The 20,179-nt window shown below is 53.2% G+C and overlaps 2 protein-coding genes across 2 annotated transcripts in view; one reads left to right on the top strand and one right to left on the bottom strand.

Moving 5' to 3' along the window:
* Positions 1-8,534: 8,534 nt before the first annotated feature.
* MARCKSL1 (MARCKS like 1) lies at positions 8,535-9,951 on the top strand (the record flags this gene model as incomplete). Its single annotated transcript, XM_079697533.1, has 2 exons — positions 8,535-8,621; positions 9,442-9,951. The coding sequence occupies 2 exons, from the start codon at positions 8,535-8,537 to the stop codon at positions 9,949-9,951; spliced, it is 597 nt and encodes a 198-aa protein (XP_079553659.1).
* A 955-nt stretch (positions 9,952-10,906) lies between these two features.
* HDAC1 (histone deacetylase 1) overlaps positions 10,907-20,179 on the bottom strand; it is a gene marked incomplete at its 5' end in the record, with an annotated part of 40,679 nt that continues 31,406 nt past the window's right edge. The window contains 11 exons of the mRNA XM_079698565.1: positions 10,907-11,515; positions 11,794-11,842; positions 12,384-12,536; positions 12,791-12,921; positions 13,016-13,124; positions 13,684-13,824; positions 13,906-14,014; positions 15,211-15,303; positions 16,405-16,546; positions 17,008-17,146; positions 18,786-18,860. Coding sequence (XP_079554691.1) covers positions 11,488-11,515; positions 11,794-11,842; positions 12,384-12,536; positions 12,791-12,921; positions 13,016-13,124; positions 13,684-13,824; positions 13,906-14,014; positions 15,211-15,303; positions 16,405-16,546; positions 17,008-17,146; positions 18,786-18,860 — 1,169 coding nt within the window. The 3' untranslated portion in view covers positions 10,907-11,487. The remainder of the gene's footprint in view (positions 11,516-11,793; positions 11,843-12,383; positions 12,537-12,790; positions 12,922-13,015; positions 13,125-13,683; positions 13,825-13,905; positions 14,015-15,210; positions 15,304-16,404; positions 16,547-17,007; positions 17,147-18,785; positions 18,861-20,179) is intronic.

Raw genomic sequence — 20,179 nt, 5'->3', positions numbered from 1 at the left:
TCTTCTGTTTTTCTCTCCAACACACATTTCATTCCAGACGCATAGATCCTAATGACATTCCAAAGGCACCTCAACTCAGCCTGTCCAAAGCTGACCTCTCCTTTTCCACGGTGCCCCACTGCTCCTCCCTAGGCCTTCTGTGTATGGCTTGGCACCTCCTTCCACCCATTTCCCAAGCCAGACCCTCAGGCACCATCCTTGGTCCTTCCTCCTCGCTCCCGACATCCGTAGTCCTTTGCGAAGACCTATCACTTCTGCCCCCTGGGCCCCTCCTCTACCTCTCTCCCTCTGTCTTCCTCCACCTTCAGCAGCATTTGACATGGCAGATCACGCATTCCCTCTGGAAGCCATTTCCTCCCTCAGCCTTCAGGACACCCCTGCTCCTGGTTCTCTTCCTTTCTCTGCCCACGAGCTGAATCCCCCTGCTGGTTCCCCACCCAGAGTCTCAAAGTTGGAGAGACCCCGGCACTGTCTTCTTGAGCTGCTCCTCTCGGTGGATCCCATCCAGTCCTGTGGCTTCAAACTTGGGAGGCCGGACTTCCCTGGTGTCACAGTGGTTGAGAATCCGACTGCCAATGCAGGGGACACGGGTTCGAGCCCTGTTCCGGGAAGATGCCACATGCCGCGGAGCAACTAAGCCCATGTGCCACAACTACTGAGTCTGTGTTCTAGAGACTGCGAGCTACAACTACTGAGCCCATGTGCCACAACTGCTGAAGCCTCTGTACCTAGAGCCCGTGCTCCACAACAAGAGAAACCACCACGATGAGAAGCCCACTCACTGCAACAAAGAGTAACCCCTGCTCTCCGCAACTAGAGAAAGCCCGCGCGCAGCAACGAAGACCCAATGCAGCCAAAAATAAATAAATAAATAAATAGCGTTATTTATTTATTAAAAAAAAATTGGGGGAGGCCTCCAAGCTCTCCTCTGAAGTCCAGGCTCATAGATCGATTAACTACCAGCCTGATGTCTCCACGGGGACCCTAATAGTCATCTCAAACTTAAGCTCCAAGGCTACACGTGCAGTCCCGAGCACTGAGGGCAGAGTCTAGCTCAGGAAATGTTGGTGTTGGCTGACTCTCCCGTCTCTCTTTAGTGCAGGTTCCCCATCATCACTTGCCTGGATTATTTCAACAACCCATCTTGTTTCCCTGCTGCATAGCAGGGAAGAAGGACAATGCTACATGAATGCAGGAAGGAGAACGGGGTATGGCTTGGGGAAAAGCCCAGAGTGCGCTATGGGGAATCAGACAGGGAGGACCTTAAATATAAGGCACAGACTTTGTCCTGATGGCAGTAGGGAGCCATGGAATGGTTTAAAGCCAAGGGGGATATGCTTGATTCTACATTTCTGTCACTCTTTCATTCGTTCCTTCACTCATTTACTCCATCCGTCAACAGATATTTATTGAGCACCCTCTACTGGAAAGTGACCCTGAGGCAGAAAACAGCTAGAGGGGCTAGACTTGTGCAGAAAGACAAGTGAGAAAGCTGATGAAATGGCCCAGGTTCAGGTGAGAAGGGCCAGTTATGGAGGCGGAGACAGGGGATGATTTGCTGACGGGGGTGGCCTGGTGATGCAGCCCAGGTTCCGAGTGGTGGGAAACCGAATGGTGGGAACCCTAAGCCCAAAGGTGTGGAGCAGGTGGTGGGAGAGCCATCCCTTCCTCCTGGGGAATCTAGAAAGTCCTCAGGAGTGGTTTAAGAGAAGAGTAGAAATTCAGCAAGTAGAGAAGTGGAGAGAGACAATGTAGGCGGAGGGAACAGCCTGTTCAAAGGCCCTGAGGTGGGAGAGGCTCAGCTCTGATGAGCTAAAAAGTCAGGAGAGTTGAAGATCAGTGGGCCAAGGAGCAAGAAGAAGGAAGTGAGGCTGGGAGCCCGATCTCTCTGAGGCACAACCTGGAACATTGAGGGCCAGTCCCTGGGATGTAAGGCCTCCCTGTGCAGACAGATGGGCGGGAAGGAGAATGTGAGAGGCTGGGAGGGGACAGACAGATGATGTGTGTGTTGGAGGGGGGTCCAGAGTATGTCTTTTCTGGGAAAAGTCACCTAAAGGAGGTCCCCGGGACACTTCTGGGGTGTGAGAGGAAAGAAAGAAAATCCTCAAGGTTCTGGAGAGAGGCAGATTCCTTTGCCATTTAAGGAATTGACTGAGCCAAATAAATTTCCCTTCTGAACACTTCAGCACCAGCCCCACCACCTGCCCCAGAAGAAAGCTGATGGAGGGGGCGCAAGGTTATCCCAGGGTGGTCCTAGACACCTACCTCCTCTCCCTAGGGCAGGAAGGGAAGAGAAGGGAAGGGAATGGCCCTTGCCTAGCATTTCACGTAATCGCACTTAGGAACATAGTTGAATGTTCCCGCGTGCTCTGTGCCTCAAGTGCTTGGTTCTCAGGGCTTTACGTCATGGTACTAGGTCATTTGTCTCACAATAACCCTGAGGCAGTAGGTATGATCATCATTCCTATTTTACAGATGAGGAGACTGAGGCTCAGATAGGGCCTAAAGCCACACCGCTGGGATATGACGGAGCCGGCTCTTCACCACTACAGTTGCCTCCGCACAGCAGTACCTCACTGAACCCTTTGCCACAACTCAAAGTGGCGCCTGGTGTCCTCGTTTTACAGAGTGGGCGTTGCGAGGCTCAGCAAGGGGAAGGGACTTGTCCAGAGTCACAAAGCTGGAAGGTAGCTGTAGTCTGGATCCAGATCATTTGGGGGAAGAAGCTGAATGGGAGAGGTGATGGGTCAAGGTCTGAGCAGTGTGGAGAGGAAAGGGTGGGACTGGGAACTGGACTAGGAGAGAGTTTCAGTTTTCCTTTTAAAGGGACTTCCCCTAAATGGGGGGTTTTGGTTGGAAAGTTGTTAGCAGTCCACATTCCACTGGTTTGGCCACCTCTTCCCCCAAAGGCACCCAGGATCTGAAAAGAAACTGAAAGTTAGGGAATGGGGAGGGAGGGAGGAAGGGAGAGGCTGAGGGCAGCCCAGAAGAACTGGGTTGAATTTCTGGTGACCTCACTGAGCCTGGGGGAGATAGGCAGGCAAGCTGCGATTACACACCTCTTAGCTATTGGAGAAATTGAGCCCCAGAGATACAGCTCTATTAGATAGTGGCTGGGTCCTGTCTAGTTTGCACAGCCACCCGCAACACACACACACACACACACACACACACACACACAGACCAGGGGAAGAGGGAGGGAAAGGGAGAAATGAAAGGTCTGGGTGGCCTAAAATCCTGAAAGGGAATTTCCAGAATCCCTTGTCTCTGTGATGTGGTGACTTGTTGGATGGTGGGTCCCAGTGAAGGGCCCCTGAGGTGCCCCAGTATCCAGACCCAGGTTCAAGGCCCAGGACTGGCAGGAAGGCTGCACACCTGGGTCCTGCTGACAAACAAGCCAGAACCCAGCGTGCCCAGGGTGCTGGGGAGTCAAGTCCCAGGGATCCCAGCCCTGCAGCTGCCTTGCGTCTCCCTGCCGACATCCCTAACTGCTTCTCCCAAATCGGAAGCATCAGGACCCTTTGTGGAGGCCTCCGGCTGAACCCAGCACGGCCACGCCCCTTTTAGTCCTGACCTCCTCCTCTTCCGCTCACATAAACACTCCGCCTCCCTGGGCTTCAGTGTCCTCCTCTGTAAGGGGGAACAATGATGCCACACATCTCACCAGGTCATGAGGTAACGTATGGAAAGCAGTTGGCACAGGGCTTGGTGTACAATAGGCATGTAATCAATGCTGGCAGCTATGATTATTATCACCATTGATCATTCCTACCTTTTTTTTAAAAAAAAAAACATTTATTTATTTATTTATTTATTTATTTTTGGCTGCATTGCGTCTTCGTTGCTGCGCGCCGGCTTTCTCTAGTTGCAGCGAGCCGAGGCTTATTGCAGTGGCTTCTCTTGCTGCGGAGCACAGGCTCTAGGCGCTCGGGCTCAGTAGTTGTGGCGCACGGGCTCAGTAGTTGAGGTGCATGGGCTCAGTTGCTCCGCGGCATGTGGGATCTTCCCAGACCAGGGCTCGAACCACTGTCCCCTACACTGGCAGGCGCCACCAGGGAAGTCCCCATTCCTACCTTTTTAAAACTCTCCCGTGTGGTCAAGGATCTCATGATTCTGTCCTCTAGGGTTTTTCCTCCTCCTCCCTGCTGGCTCCCTTCCCGGGGCCCTCTCTTGCTGCTGGCCCCACTAGTGGCAGAGCTCCCACCGCCCGGGGACTTCCTGGGTGACCTCATGCACTGCTTGGCTCCAGCCACCCTCTTACTAGCAGCAACCAGAGATCCAGATTTCCTGGGGTCAGTTCTGACTGAAAACCTTCTATCTGTTATCCCTTTAAGGTCACCAGCCAGACCCTAGCCTTTGGGCTCTGGCCTTTGGCTCAGGAAACATGATCACATGTCTATGTGCTGAAGCATATAGACTGCAGACTTCCTCCTGTATGTCCCCCGCAAATATTCTCTGGGCACCTCCAACTCAGCAAGGCTAAATTCAGCAACTCCCTCCCAAGTTTGTTTTTCCTCTGATGCCCTATCTCAGTCATGGATCCATTTTGGCAGGTGTCACCCAAAACAGAAATGTGGGCTACAACATCATCACTCCCATATCCCCACCCCCATCCCTGTACCAGCCAGTCCCCAAATCCTAGGATCCTGTCCCTTAAATCTTGCTCCAGACAAGGCCTCTACCTTCATCCCCACCCCGCACAAACCATTTGCTGTTCCCCTTTGTGCCCTCGAAGCCCTTCCTCCATCCCCAGCCCCACCCCCCACAACAGGCCCCTCATCTGACCCTGCTCTGGCTCTTTCTTTTCCTTGTAAGGCGTTGCCAGGAAAGCCCTGAGGGCAGGGGCCCTGCGTGACTCACAGCTGACACTCTGCCATGCAGGAGCAGAAGGAGGAACTCCAGTCTCCATGAGTGTGAATCACAGACCGCCAAGCTGTCACTCTGCAGATGAGTAAACTGAGGCCCAAGAGGAGAGAGGACTGGCTTACGGGTAAAGCAGGAGGCGGGGGCTTCCCTGGTGGCGCAGTGGTTGAGAGTCCGCCTGCCAATGCAGGGGACACGGGTTCGTGCCCCGGTCCGGGAAGATCCCACATGCCGCGGAGCAGCTGGGCCCGTGAACCATGGCTGCTGAGCCTGCGCGTCTGGAGCCTGTGCTCTGCAACGGGAGATGCCACAACAGTGAGAGGCCCGCGTACCGCAAAAAAAAAAAAAAAAAAAAAGCAGGGGGCGGACCTGGGGCCAGAACTAAGGTCTCCTAGTCCAGCTGATGCTCCCTGGAAGGAGATGGGGACCCTGGGAACTGTGCTGTGCCAAGTCACCGCTTCTGAGGCCTCCACTGGGACCTGGCCATCCCCTGGTGTCTCCTCCCCTCTCCAGGCCTTGGCATATGCTGGTCCCTCCCCTAGGAAGGCCCATCCTCCATTTCTGACAAGATACTGCCCTCACCTTGCATCTAACCTGATCACCACCACAGGGCCCTCCTCAGAGGCCTCAAAGTGTCCGCACAGCCTTCTCTATGAGGCGGTGCTCTCTTCTGCCCTCCTTCAGCCCTAGGAGCATCTCAGGCCAGGACCAGCGTCTGAGCCTTTACTGGAGAACTGAGACAGATGGGGGATGTGCAAAACAGTCTAGACTCTGCAGCTTCTGCCGTCCATCCTCGAGTCCCCCTGTCTTCCCCACTCCTCTTTCCCCTGCCACTCTGCCCTGGCAAAAGCTCACAAAGGTCCTGAGCATCACGACCTGACTGGCTGAGGCACACACGGCCACTCACACAAACACGAAGTAGCCACTCTCTTATGCACATAACTCCTAGTTACACACCCGATCACAGCCAGACACAGTCACCAGCACAATCTCAAGGACAGACAGGCACATACCCAGAAAGACTCAGAAAGTCATCGAGAGTCACCAAGGCTCTCTCTCTCACCCTAAATACACATCGCCAAACAAAGATGCAGACTCACACAACTACAAAAGTACACACCTGGTCACACACACACACATACACATACACAGAGTCATAAAGACAGATACCGAGCAATACACAGTCACACACAGAGAAAAACAGACACACACAGTTGCACACAGGCCCCTGGAGATACAGAACAATGGGTGCATTGTCTGGGCGGGCAGCAGCTGGGGAGGAAGGAGCCGAGTGTGGATGGAGGAGGCCGTGGGGTCTGCTATACCATCCCCACTCACACCCGCAGCATCCTAAGTCTCTCCCCTCTTCCAGAAGCCGGATTCGGCTGGGACCTGGATTTGCTGAGGGATTCAGCTCCCAGGTGCCCCCTCCCCAGTCTCCTTCGATGTCTGGTGGGGGACGCTTGGGCTCCCCTGTGGACCAGCCTCCCTCTGGGGCTCTGGGGACACGGGGTCCTTTAGCCCTGATGCTCCTTTGTCCTCCTGGAATCATCCCGGCAATTTGCCTCTCATCCCCACGGGGCAGCGCCTGGAAATCGGGAGACTTAGCATCTGCTCCTAACCTCGGACTCCAACTCCTCCAGGACTCACACACCCTCCATCTGAGCCCTGCCAGCCGGTGCGGGCCGCGCCTGGCAGCATTGTGGGCTCCCTATTGTGGCCGAGACAGAGACGTGGGTCACAAGGTCCATCCCTTAGTGGCAGTGGGTAGAGAAGTCACCGTCCTGTCAGTGAGTTGCAGTGGGGCATGGTGCCCCTTCCTCTCCCCAAAGCTAGCTCTTCTCACCTCCCACGCTGACCAGGCAGCCCCAGATCTCAACAGAGACTCCTTCCAGGACTTTCCTTATAGCCCCCAGCCCCTTTTTGCAGGTCTCTCCAAACTCTTTCTTAGCCTCAGCTACTGGTATTTGCTATGTGCCCTTGGACATGTCACTTTCCCTTTCCGAACCTGTGTCCTAGTTTGTAAAATGGGGGGTGCTAATGAAGCCGAGAGTATTCTGTAGTGTCAAAGTGGGGGTGGGGATGGAGGCTACAGGAGTGAGTTGGTATGTAGAAGCCACCTCAGCCCTCCTCACCCCTCTGTTGTCAGATCTGTGGGAGTTCCTGATTTCTCGGGCCCTGGGGTGTCTCCACACCGCACAGCCTCAGGCCTCCCAGGAGGCCATACTTGTAGGAGGGAGGGAGCAAGGGAGGGACGTGCTGAGCTGTCCAGGACACAGCCTTGCTTTTGCAGCACTTTGCTTCCTCCAGCCCCCATCCCCTTCCTCCTGGGGGCCAAGGGCAGGCAGCCAGACACACAACCGGGGCCAGCCAGGACTCTGGGATTCCCCCTGGCCTGGGCTAGGGGGAGTGGCAGGAGACTCCAGCTGGAGAGTCTCCAGCCTCCTCCCCCCTGCCCCTGTTCCCCGGGCTCCCCTACTCAGGCGGGGCTGACGGCTGGACTGGGCAGCTTGGGGGCTGTCCTGAAGGGGCCATCCAAGGCTCCTCCTCCTCAGGAACTGGAGTGTTTTAAGGGTTGTTGAGCGCCCCCCCCCCCCCGCAAACCGCGGGCTTCCTCTGCCGGCTTCGGGGAACCCTGATGTAGGGGAGCAGATGTGAAGGGAGAGCACCGAAGTCAGACAGGGTATGTCCAGGTCTCTGAGCCTCAGGCTCCTCGGCTTTCAAATGGGGATGAAGATGCCCCTCAAGATCACGGCACCACCCCAGATGGGACTTTGTCATGGTCCAGGCTGAGAGCAGGAGGGACCAAAGGTGAGCTTATCTGTGGGGGCTTAGTGTGACGGACCACCAAGAGACTGAGAGGAGGATGAGGGACGACCTCACCAGTCTGACCAGAGTGACCCTGCGGTGGGTCAGACCTCCCAAAATGCCCGGACAGGCAGGCACGTGGGCGGGACCTCGGACTGGTCTCCTGGCCTGAGGGGGCACAAAACCCAGCTAGGGCCCTGCGACTTCCATGACCATATTCTCTGGAGCATAACTCGGGACCAGCCGGCTGACGAGTCTGGGCATGTGAGCCCTTCGAAGAGTTCTAGGGGGAGACTGACAGGGGCTGTCAATGCGGGACCAAGGCTATGGGGGCCACTCCAGGAGCTGGGGTGTCCACCTGAGAGGTGGGCGGTGAGAGGAAGGGATGACTGCTCTGTCTTCTTTCCTCTAGGAGCCCCCCTCCACCCAGCTCGCCTCTGGGCTCGCCTCAGGGACCCGCCTCTCCCCTTCCCACCCTGGACCCCACCTGCCCCCGGGAGCCGTGCGGGTTGGGGGGACCAGACCGCTAGCGTCGCCCACCGCTCAAGTGGGGCCCGCGACTTGAGCCCGCCTCCGCCTCTTGATTGGGTGCTCATTTAAATGTCCGGCCCCGCCCCAAGCTCCGGGCGCATATATATAGGCGGCTCGGCGGGCAGCGGGCGGCATTCTGGCGCGGAGCGGAGCGGCGGCTGGTGCAGCTAGCGGGTCCGGCGCGGAGCGGGGGTGCAGATAGGTTTCCCCCCGACACCCCTCCCCCTCAGGCGCGAGCCCCACCCCTCCGCCGGCCAGGCCCACCCGACCGAACTATCCCCTGCGGCGCGAGCCCGGGGCGGCTCCGGGCGCCCCCCAGCAGAACCCCCACCATGGGCAGCCAGAGCTCCAAGGCTCCCCGGGGCGACGTGACCGCCGAGGAGGCAGCAGGCGCTTCCCCCGCTAAGGTCAACGGACAGGTGGGTGCGCTCGGCACGGCCCGACTCGTCCCCCTCCTCTCGTACCTCGTCCCCTCTAGGGCCTTGGGCCGGGGCCGCGCGCTTTGTCCGGCCCGGGACACGCGGCGCCCCCTCCCCCGCCCGGTCCCTTTGTTCTCGGCGCCGCAGCCCCCGCGGGCGAAGCGAGGGGAGGGGCGGGGAGGGGGCGCCGGCCGGGCCCCGCCGCCTTCTTTGTTCGCGGCCTCGGCCCCCGGCGCTGCCCCCTGGCCGCCCGGAGTGCCGCGCGGGGAACAAAGGCGCTGCTGGGCCGCGCCAAGGGGGCGCCCGGGGGCCGCGGGGCGGGGGCCGGAGGGGAGGGCACTCCCCCCGCAGACTCGACCTCGATAGCCCACGGCTTTTTTTAGGGAGGAGCCTCGAGGTGGGGAGAGCCTGAGGTGGGTGGGGGCCGTTTACACAAAGCAGGAGGCTGGGAAAATAGGCCGTCCAGGTGCGGGGAACAGCGCCCCGGGGCGGCTTCCCGCCCAATATCGGCTGCACGGCTCGCCCGCCAGCCCGGGATCCGCGGCCGCGGGCGGCCCTGCGCGGAATAGAGAGCGCGCCCCGGGGGAGGTGGGTGGGGGCCCCGGGACCCCAGCGCCTCCTGCCGGCCGCGGCCCCTGCGCGCCTGTGCGGGGCAGGAGGGAGAGGTTTGACGGGATGCCGGCTGTGGGGTGAGGCTACAACCAGGTTCTGGGGGTGCGGCGGAATGAGTCGGGACCCAGTTGCGTGGAAGAGGTCAGAGGCGGGCTGGGGGAGGGGAGTAAGAGCCCCGGCCCTCATTGCTGTCTCCTCTGCCCTGCAGGAGAACGGCCACGTGAAAAGCAATGGAGACTTATCCCCCAAAGGTGAAGGGGAGTCGACCCCCGTGAACGGAACAGAGGAGGCAGCCGGGGCCACTGGCGATGCCATCGAGCCGGCACCCCCTAACCAGGGCGCTGAGGCCAAGGGGGAGGTCCCCCCCAAGGAGACCCCCAAGAAGAAGAAGAAATTCTCTTTCAAGAAGCCTTTCAAATTGAGTGGCCTGTCCTTCAAGAGAAATCGGAAGGAGGGAGGGGGTGATTCGTCTGCCTCCTCACCCACAGAGGAAGAGCAGGAGCAGGGGGAGATCGGTGCCTGCAGCGAGGAAGGCACTGCCCTGGAAGGGAAGGATGCCGCCACCCCTGAGAGCCAGGAGCCCCAGGCCAAAGGGGCAGAGGCTAGCGCTGCCTCCAAGGGAGGAGACACAGAAGAGGCAGGGCCCCAGGCCGCAGAGCCATCCACTCCCTCGGGGCCGGAGAGTGGCCCTACACCAGCAAGCGAGCAGAATGAGTAGCTGGGTGGGGGCAGGTGGGTGATCTCTAAGCTGCAAAAACTGTGCTGTCCTTGTGAGGTCACTGCCTGGACCTGGTGCCCTGGCTGCCTTCCTGTGCCCAGAAAGGAAGGGGCTGTTGCCCCCTGGCCACGTTCCCTCTCCTCCTCTCCCTCCTGTGGATTCTCCCATCATCCATCTGGTCTTCCTCTTAAGGCCAGTCGAAGATGGTCCCTTGCAGTTTCCCAAGTTAGGTTAGTGATGTGAAATGCTCCTGCCCCTGTCCCTGCCTCCTTCCCTGTCCCCACCTGTGCAGAAGGCAGTTGCTGGTTTTCTTCCCCAATTCTTTTCCAAGTAGGCTTTGTTTACTCTCCAAATCCCTGAGCCAGAGGTGGGGGTGCCTACTCCCACGCCCTGAGTGTCCACCTTCCCCTGTTGTTTGTAGTCTCCTGTGCTGGGCCTAGTGGCCCCTGGGCTGGGGAGGACACTGCCCCTGTCTAGTTTTTTCTAAATGTCTTACTCAAGTTCGAACCTCCAGCTTGTGAATCAACTGTGTCTCTTTTTTGACTTGGTAAGCAAGTATTAAGCTTTGGGGTGGGGGGGAGGTATGTAATGTGAAACAACTTCTTGTTGTCTTTTTTTTTTTTCCCTCCCATTGTTGTAAATAACTTTTAATGGCCAAACCCCAGATTTGTAATTTTTTTTTTTTTTTCTAACTGCTAAAACCATTCTCTTCCACCTGGTTTTACTGTAACATTTGGAAAAGGAATAAACGTCGTCCCTTTAGTGGTGCTTTTTAATGAGTGGTCTTCTGGGGTAGGGTGAGAAGATTGGTCTACCTCAAACCTTGAGGGGGGATTGAGACAGGTAAGTTTGTGGGGTTCTTTTGTTTTTGAGGGGTTGCCCAGATCCTCATGGACACCAGAAGGGCAGGGAAGTGGAGTCGAAATGAACCCAGGGATACCACTAGGAGACAAGCTCAGGAGGGTGTAGAAATGTACCATTTTATTAAAAAGATTCTCACAAAAATGAAAATAGTATCTCAAAAAGGAAACTAAGACTACCAATCTTCATCTGCAGAATTGGGGGGAGGACAGAGGGCAGGCAGTGTGAGTTTCTTGGCTCACTGGGGGCCAGTGGGAAGGTATGAGAACAGAATCAATCTAAAAATGGCTGATGACAAGAGCCTGAGAACAACAGGGAGTCCCTGAAGACCCAGCCACCCCTTCTAAAATGCTCAATGAGGGCACCTTTTCAAAGCAGGCACTTCGAGATTTTGTCCTATGGCTGCTTTAAGTGTATCCCTTCCACCCAGACCTGGCATCCGTTATGGTTCAAAATTAAGAGTTCGGGAGGGATGGGTGGCGAGGCAGCTACTAGAAAAGCTCACCTAACACGTGTGCCCTGAGCTCAGGGCCCTGGTTCCTGTCTAGTCCCTGGGGATATTTATATTTAATATATTTTTATATAAATACACAGAGAAGTAGAAAATATAAAATCTGAGGGATTGTGGGATAAAGATGGGGAACTTGGCAAGAAGCCAGAACTGGAGAGGTCTGTTCAGGCCAACTTGACCTCCTCCTTGACCCTGTGGAGAGAGCAGAGATTGGCATGAGATAACCCACCCTACAGGCTTTGAGGCAAAAGTGTGGGTACAATGACTTCCACAGGACCCCGGCTGCCCAGGTGACTGCTAAAGGCTGGGGCTTCCTAGCTCTGCCTAGAACTGCAGAGACAGATAGACTGGTCCCTGAAAGAGGCCTTTGTAAGCTGGACCAGCTGTCCCTGCGCCTTCCTTCTCAGCGTGGTGGGACAAAGGGGCTGGTGCTCCAATGCCAGGGAGATGATAGACAGCTCCTTCCTCACCCTTTGGCTTCTTGCTTCTCCTCCTTGGTTTTCTCCTCTTCTGTGACTTCTAGAACATAAGAGTGCAGGGATGGCCAAGGGCAGCCCCTCTGGAAAGACCCATGGGATCTCCACTTACTCTGAAACCCCTTCCCCAACACTACAGCTCACTGGACATACAAAAGAGAGAAAAGCCCATCCCAGGCCCTCCCAGCTAGCCCTGCAGAGGACAAACAGGTTGGACCGGTTTCCCAGCCTGCTAGAGCCTGAACCCGGTGGGTGGAGGCAGCCCCCTGGGAAACTGGGGTGAAGCACTGAGAAAAGGGCTTGGGTGGTATGTGAGAGCCATGCTCCTGACCACGGGGAGCCCAGGCATGTCCGTGGCTCTGGAGCCTGGCAGGGCTCAATCAGCCAGTGAAGATGACGAATTGAGTTTCATTCTTTTGTGGGCCCTGCCACTTCTGGGAACCAGTGAAAGGCCCAAGTAGCTAAGGAAGAGCCCTAAGGAGCTGGCAGGGCCTGAGTCAGCTCCCTCCTCCCAGTGCCCTACATAAATTCCTCCTCCAGGGCCTGGGGCTCAAGATCCAAGTCCTGGCCCAACCCAAACCCACCTTTCTTCTCTTCTGGGTCTTTCTCTTTCTCATCTTCTGTTTTGACTCTCTTGGCTTTTTTGAAGTTGGAAGAGTTCTTGCGACCGCCTTCTCCCTCCTCGTCAGAGTCGGAGAACTCTTCCTCACAGGCAATTCGTTTGTCCGAGGAACAGACTGGGAGGTAATGGAAAATATGGGTGGGAGAGCAGATTCTTTATCTCAGGGTCTGCCCAGCGCTTTCTTGCATGTTCCCCCAAAAGACACCAAGGGAAGGGGACCTGGACTCTCTAAATTATCCCTACAGGCACAGGTACTTGGGTTTCTCAACAGGTGGACAGCTTGGGGAGAATGTGGAGCCAGGAACAGTGGAGGGAAGTCAGAACTGCCTGCAGAGTGGGAAGGTAGAGGCCCCTGGGTCTGGGTCTTACTTGAAATGCGCTTGTCAGGGTCTTCTTCATCCTCATCGCCACTCTCCTCTGGAATGGCATCCTCAGGAATGGCCTGCATTTGGACCCCAGGCGCATGGGGCAGCATTCTCAGGTTCTCAAACAGTCGCTGTCTATGGCCAATGGTAGAGAGGTGGCTGGGCTCTGATGAGGGACCAACCAGAGCCTGGAATGTTCAATTAGGGGTGTGGGGGAGGATATACTCACTTGATCTTTTCCAGGTACTCATTAGTGTTCTGGTTAGTCATATTGGAAGGACTGATGTGAAGTTTGAAATCTGGTCCAAAGTATTCGAAGTAGTCGTTGTATGGAAGCTCTAATTGGGGCAGAGGGTGAGAGAGTTAAGAGACCTGGCCACCATGGGACCCTGAGAAAAGCATCTGTAGGTTTATCTGGACCTGTGAGCCCAGCTATCAAACAGAGAAGCATGCCTCCAAGATAGGGTGAGGCTTGGGTACCTATAGGATTTCAATTTTTTTTAAAGCCACTCTCCAGTGTCCACACCAGTGGTGTGTTTGTGTGCATACGCACGTGTGTGTGTGTGTGTGTGTGTATGGAGCAGGCTGAAGCCCCTGGTTTAGAAAAATTTAGGCAATATTCATTGCGAGCACTCCCTCACTCACTACCCCAGTTACCCTACAGAGTATGAATTCCAAAGCTATAGATAAGCACTGATAATTTTGTCCAGACCAGCAGCTGAGGGACAGGGGACAGGGTCAACTAAAGGACTCAGAAAAAACTGACAGCTACGGTCTGAAAACCACAAGAGGATAGCAGGAGAATCAGAGTCTGAAGAGGAGAGGTTGTAGAGCCAATGGGAAAGGGGCACGTGAGCTCCTGCGCTGCCCAGCCCAATCTGGCCCTGCAGCTATTACCATTAGGGATCTCCGTGTCCAGGGCCACAGCTGTTTCGTATGTCCAGCACCGGGCGACATTACGAATGGTGTAGCCACCTCCTCCCAGCATCAGCATAGGCAGGTTGAAGCTCTTCACAAATTCCACACACTTGGCGTGCCCTTTGGTGGGAGAAGGTGTGCCAAGTTACAGGAGCACCCAGCAGGACCCTGCCCTCCCGTCTCTATGCTACCTGGTCTCACCTTTGATGGTCAAATTGAAGCAACCTAACCGATCACCAGACAAGGAGTCAGAGCCACACTGTAAGACGACTGCACTGGGCTGGAACATCTCCATTACTTTAGACATGACCTGAAAGGACACAACCTGGTCACTACCAGCCTCAAGAAAAGCTATTTGAGGTCCAGGCTGGAAAGTGTGGGTGCAGCACTTTCTTCGGTTCCTTATCACTCACTCCTACCTTTCCACTCTCCCTCAGGCTGAGCGGTAGAGAAAAGGGAGTACCAGCCTGGGCTTCTCATTTCCCCAATTTGTTCAGTTTTCCAATTTGAGAGGATCTCCAAGAGCCTTCTAGCTCTAATAAGGAGCCTAAAACAACCTCCTTATCAATTCCCTAGATCTTTCCCTTCTTTCGCTGCTCCAAGAAGCCCTTCTGATGCAGCCCTTAGCTGCATCTGCTCTACGCATTTGGTTCTACAGACTTTGAGCCTTATACTGTGAGGCACTTCACTTTTGTTTATCTCATTCTCACAACTAGATTCTAATGTAACTGAGGACAGAGACTATAACTTAGGCTTTTCTGTTGCCCTTACTACAAGGTACATAGTAGGCACCTGGTGTTTGCTGAACGACTACCTAACCTAACTAGGTTACTACTCTAGTAATGGTTCCTTGTTGCTTACAGGTGAAGATTTAACTCCTCAGCGTGGCATTCAAGGCTCCCTCTGAAATACTGACCCCGACAGACATTTCCCACCACATCCTTCAACATTCCTCCCCCACATCATACTGGCCTACATACTACGTATCGGCACCTCTATGCTTCTGCTGGTGCTGTTCCCTCTGCTGAATGCCACCCCTCCCCTCCAGCCCCCGCCTCCTTCACATGGGTAACTCCTCATTTCTCAAAGTCCAGCTCAAATGTCACTACCTCTGTGAAATCATCTCTGACTACCCTTTCCCCAGCCCAGGCAGCAGTTTCTCTCGCTCCTCTGTTCATCCCTCAAAAACAGCACTGACGACATGCTGTCGGGGATGTGCTTGCCTCCCACACCACAGACTGTGAGGTCTTCAAGGGCATGGATCATGTCTTAGCTATTCTTGTATCCAGCGGAAGGCCTGACCCACAGAAGGCATCAGTAAATATCTGGATGAATTTTGTTCCCCTAACTGGCCATACAGCATGCAATCCAGGGTTCAAACACATCTCATTTCCAGCCAGCCTCTCAGTGGGGAGAGATCCCGAAGTACACTGGAGGTGCTTTGCCACCCCTCCCTTAGATCAATCCTGTTTATAGCCCAGTGGTAGATAAGCCTAGGCCACTTACCGGTTTGAAAATGGCCTCATAGGACTCGTCATCAATCCCATCTCGGAGCGGGTAGTTGACAGCATAATACTTGCCTTTGCCAGCCCCAATATCCTAATCAAGAAGCACATTAAAGTAAAACTGAAAGATGATGAAGCTAGGAGGAAGTTCAAGGATGAGGGCTGGAAGGCTAAGGAAAGAAGCAGTGGTTCTAAGAGAGATAAGCTGGGCCCGTGAGGTGGGCCAGGGACAGAGCAGGTCAGCACCATTCCCCTCACTGGTGGAACAAGTCTAGCTCACGTCTCTGGACACACCACTGAGTCTGCACCCAGGCTGAGAATCATTTATGGGACCAGAGACTGAATATCCTACCACACAGCATGAGACCTCTCCCTCTGGACTGGGTTAAAGGTGGCTGGGGGCTGGACCATAGAAATAACACCCACCCCACAACAACCCTTTCCTTTCCAGAGCGCTTTACTGCTCACTCCTCTACCCACCACTCTCCTCTCTACGGAGGTGTGGAAGGAAAGCAGAAACGGAAGAATTCTTCAAAATTGTAAAGGCTCAGTTATTGTAAAGCTCGCCACAGCAAACCACTGAATTAGTGCCACTTTTTCACCCAGGGGCCACTGGCATGGCAAAATGGCTGGTTTCATTGCATTCATGCTCTCACAAAGCAGAACAGTTTAATGAATCAGCTTCCAGGGATTCTTATCCTGAGGTCCATGGATGGGCTTCAGCAGGAGGAGGTGTCTATTAACTATTTGATATCAAATGTAAAATTTCATGTACTTATGGGGAGAGAGTACGTAGCTTTCAGTCAGATGGTCAAAGGGGAGGGTAACCTAAAAATATTAAGAACCCTTGAGATGGTCCATAAAAGTCCCAATTCCTAGCCCATGGGAGAGAACCTGATGTTTCTAGCCTAAAATTCAAGCTGTCTGGGACATGTGAATAGTGTAATGCAACTCAGCTGTGGCCAGGAGGGAAGTGCAATAGTCAGGAGACCCCCATCCCTTCCAACCCTTTATGTACCATCATTCCCTTCCTCCAGAAGAAGAGAGGGAAAGAGACCATGGCAGGTGTCCCAGGCTGGGGTGTGGTATTCTGAATGGCAGAAGACACAGGAAGTGGTTTTTGGTGACATGAGATAGGAGAGTTAAGAGCTGGCAGCTGAGGGTGAGCTGGTTGGCCCCTAAAGGGAGTTCTCACCCGTAGGTCCCCAGTTCCTGGGAAGTACTCTCCATATTTATGAAAGGACACAGTCATGACTCGGTCTGTGGTATAGAAGGCCTCTTCCACGCCATCGCCGTGGTGAATATCAATGTCAATATACAGCACCCTCTGGTGATACCTAGGATCAGAAGGGGGTCAGGGGGTTCTGGGGGGCTCTTTGGGAGTGGGACGCGCCAAGGGCGCCAGGTCCCAGCTTACCGGGCTGGCTGCCTCCCTCAGGTATCTCTAAGCACCAGAGACGTGGAAACTGGCTGAAGGAAGGTGGAAGAGCGGCAGGGTGTCTCCAGAGGCCTGACCAAGCCGATCAAGTCCGATCTTCCTACTCTACAGCCAGGGTCAACTCCAGCCACACAGGGACACTCTGGAGGCAGGATCTGAGCAGCGCCTGCCCCTGATCTTGCCGTGGGCTCAGATCAAATCAAGACCCCGTCAAGGAGAGGATGGCCAGAGACACTCACCGAACACATCCTAGCCAGCACACTGCTAGGAAAAGCAAACTAGGGAGGCAAGCCCGGGGGAGAGGGAAATGGGAACCTGGCCTAAGATGCTCCTCCAAGAGACAAGGCCAGGAAGGCATACTTTAGCAGTTCCAGGATGGCCAAGACGATATCATTGACGTAACAGAAGCCAGATGCCTCGGACTTCTTTGCATGGTGTAGGCCCCCAGCCCAATTCACAGCGATGTCCGTCTGCTGCTTATTAAGTTTCACGGCACTTGCTGGACGTGGGAAGAAAGAACACAAGCCTGTTATCAAGCCACTCTCTCCCTTTCCCCCAAGAAGCCAAGGGAACCCAGTGATAGGTAGGACCTGCCTATTCAATAGCTGTATTGTACAATTCACAAGCCAGTCCTCTCCCCCTACCCTATTCCAACAGGAATAAACACGATATTGGCTACTCTATAAAAACTGTTTTCCAAACTGAAGGTAGTAACTCACTAGTAGGCCTTAAAATTGGTTTAGTGGGTTATGATTAGTATATATATTTTTAAATGAGACAGACTAGAATAAAAATATCAGAATAACAGTAAAGGTAACCACTGTTTTGTGAAACTGGCTTCAGAGTGAGAGAGGGTGTTGTGCACGTGCATGCATAACCTGGATTGCAAGTGTAAATACTTCTAAATGTGGTTCATGGTCAAAACATTTTGAAGATATCAAATGTAGTAGAGGCTTAAAGTACAAAAAGGTCCAAGAAAAAGTGAGAGAGAAATACACACCATGTGTGCAAGTGCCTTCGTGGCAATATAACTTTAATAGCAATAAAAACATAGAGGGAATTCCCTGGCGGTCCAGTGGTTAGGACTCCACGCTTCCACTGCCGGGGACCGGGGTTCAATCCCTGGTCAGGAAACTAGGATCCCCTAAGCCGCATGGAGTGGCCAAAAATAAATAAATTAAAAAATTAAATAAATAAAAAGATTTACTCAGTAAAAAATGTAAGCACAAAACTATACATATATATGACACATTTTTTGTAAAATACAGATATATATATGTTATGTCCAGATATATGCACACAGAAAAAAGCTTGGATGTACAAACACCAAAATGGTAACGATAGTTATCTGTGGACAGTGTGATTGTAGTCAATTTTTTTCCCTGTGCACTTCTTTGTTTTCTGAGATTATATTAGGAGGTGGTAGCGAGGGGGGAGGAGAAAAAACAATGATCATAGAAAAATAAACATTTGTTAAGAAAGGGTAGAGTGGGACTTCCCTGGTGGTCCAGTGGGTAAGACTCCGCACTCCCAATGCAGGGGGCCCAGGTTCGATCCCCTGTTGGGGAACTAGATCTCGCATGCATGCCGTAACTAAAGATCCCGCACGCCGCAACTAAGACCCAGTGCAGCCAAAATTAATTAATTAAAAAAAAAAAACCAAAAAACTTCCTATATTTTAAAAGAAAAAAAAAAAAAAGAAAGTGTAGAGTGATCCTGGAGGTGATCTAGACATTACTAATGGAAGTGGGAGATGTGTGGGGAGTATTTCTGACCTCTAAAGGTAATTACCATGCTCTTTTGTAAGACACAGATGATGACACTTCCCATTTTTATAGCACTGTGCAGTTCACAAGTTACTTTTATGTACAGCATCTCAACAAGCCCATGAGGTCTGCAGAGAGTTCCTGTATATAGGATGTCTTGGTAGGAGAGGACAGCCAAGGACACCTGTCTGTACCATGTCAGATTGAACCTGGGCTGGGACTAAACCAGAAGGACATTTTCAAGACCTAAGGTAAAAACTCACAGGACCATTTTACATGGTCACAGGTCAGCCTCACTGGGATAGTGGCCTAAAAGACAGACCTCACTAGTACAACCCAGCACAGCCTTTAGGAGGGATGTATATTCCTTACCCACAGAGCCACCAGTAGATAGCTGACAGAACTCAAAGAGGCCATCAAATACCGGACAGTCCTCACCAACGTTAACTTGAAAAAACATAGGAAAAGGTTAGTTTCCACAATTTCCTTTAGTTTTTGTTTACATATTTATGAGCTGATGGAAAAAATGCAGAATTTGGATTCAGAAGGCTTGGGTTCCTGTCCAGGCTCTACTACTTACTGGCTGTGTGACCGGGTCCAGTCATTTAACTTTCTTGAGCTTTGGTTCATTATCTATAACTAGCAATAATGACATCCACCTTACCCAATTGTTGAGAAGATTGACAGAAATCGTATATGGGGAAGCATTTAGCAAGTAAATGCTTGGAAAATGTTGGTTCATGCCTGAGGGAGAAAAATATAGCCTCTTATTCCAGCCTGGGTTTGTTTCTGGACCTCACTCCAGCTGGCCCACAAGGAAGTGAAGAACAGAGACCTATACTGTCATCCACTGGATGCTTAACAACGTGCCGGACACTATACTCAGTGCTTTAAGTACCTGGTGTCGTTTATCCTCACACACCTGAGGTAGGATTTGGTCCTATTTTATAAATGGAGAAACAGGCTCAAAGAGGTGAACTGTCAGTAAATGGCAGAGGCGATATTCAAGGATTGGTCTGCCTGTCCTAAAAGCCTATGAAAATATACTCTGGCCTCTTCCCCAGTAATTTCACATACACAGTCTCATTTGATCCTAACAACCCCATAAAAGCGGGACGAGACAAATATCAACCCCACTGTGCAGAGGAACAAACAGATGTGGAGAAGTTAAGTGATTCGCCCAAGGTTATATAACCAGGCAGTCTAGAACCAGAGTCCAGGTGTCTTGACTCCCACAGTCCAGTGCTCTTCTACTATACCAAGTGACAACTGGAGGAAAGTTATTTCAGGCCTAAGGGGTAAAAGTACAAACTAACACATAATGTGGAAACACATGCAAACAATAATGCAAATAAAATGAAAAAGACAGGAAGGGAAGCACACCTGAAGGCTGTAGGCTCAGAGCTACAGAGGAACCTTATGGCTCCAAGTCTGCTCTCACAGAAAAGGAAACTGCTGAGACATCAACGATACACAGAAGTTAGAGGCAGGGGTGGGGGCTAAATCCTTGTTCTCTTGTCCCAGCCTTCCCATTGCATGCACTATTATCAACAGGGGTTCCCAAAGTAGAGCAAGGAGTAGGAGCCCTAGGATGAGGAGGGTAGGAGAGCCCAGCTTAGACTGTGGTGACCTCGTGAGACACAGCTGAAGCTCAAGGTTTGCAATAACCACAAGAGTTACCACCTCTGGCACTGCCCTAAACTTGGAGGGTGCTCTGATCTGGTGCCCTGCCAAGCACAGTGCTCCGAGGAAGGGTGGTGTGTGTG

The sequence above is a fragment of the Hyperoodon ampullatus genome (assembly GCF_949752795.1).
Source record: "Hyperoodon ampullatus genome assembly, chromosome: 2".
Taxonomy (NCBI): domain Eukaryota; kingdom Metazoa; phylum Chordata; class Mammalia; order Artiodactyla; family Ziphiidae; genus Hyperoodon; species Hyperoodon ampullatus.
The sequence above is the reverse complement of the archived record's forward strand: the minus strand, read 5'-3'. Positions and strand labels throughout refer to the sequence as shown.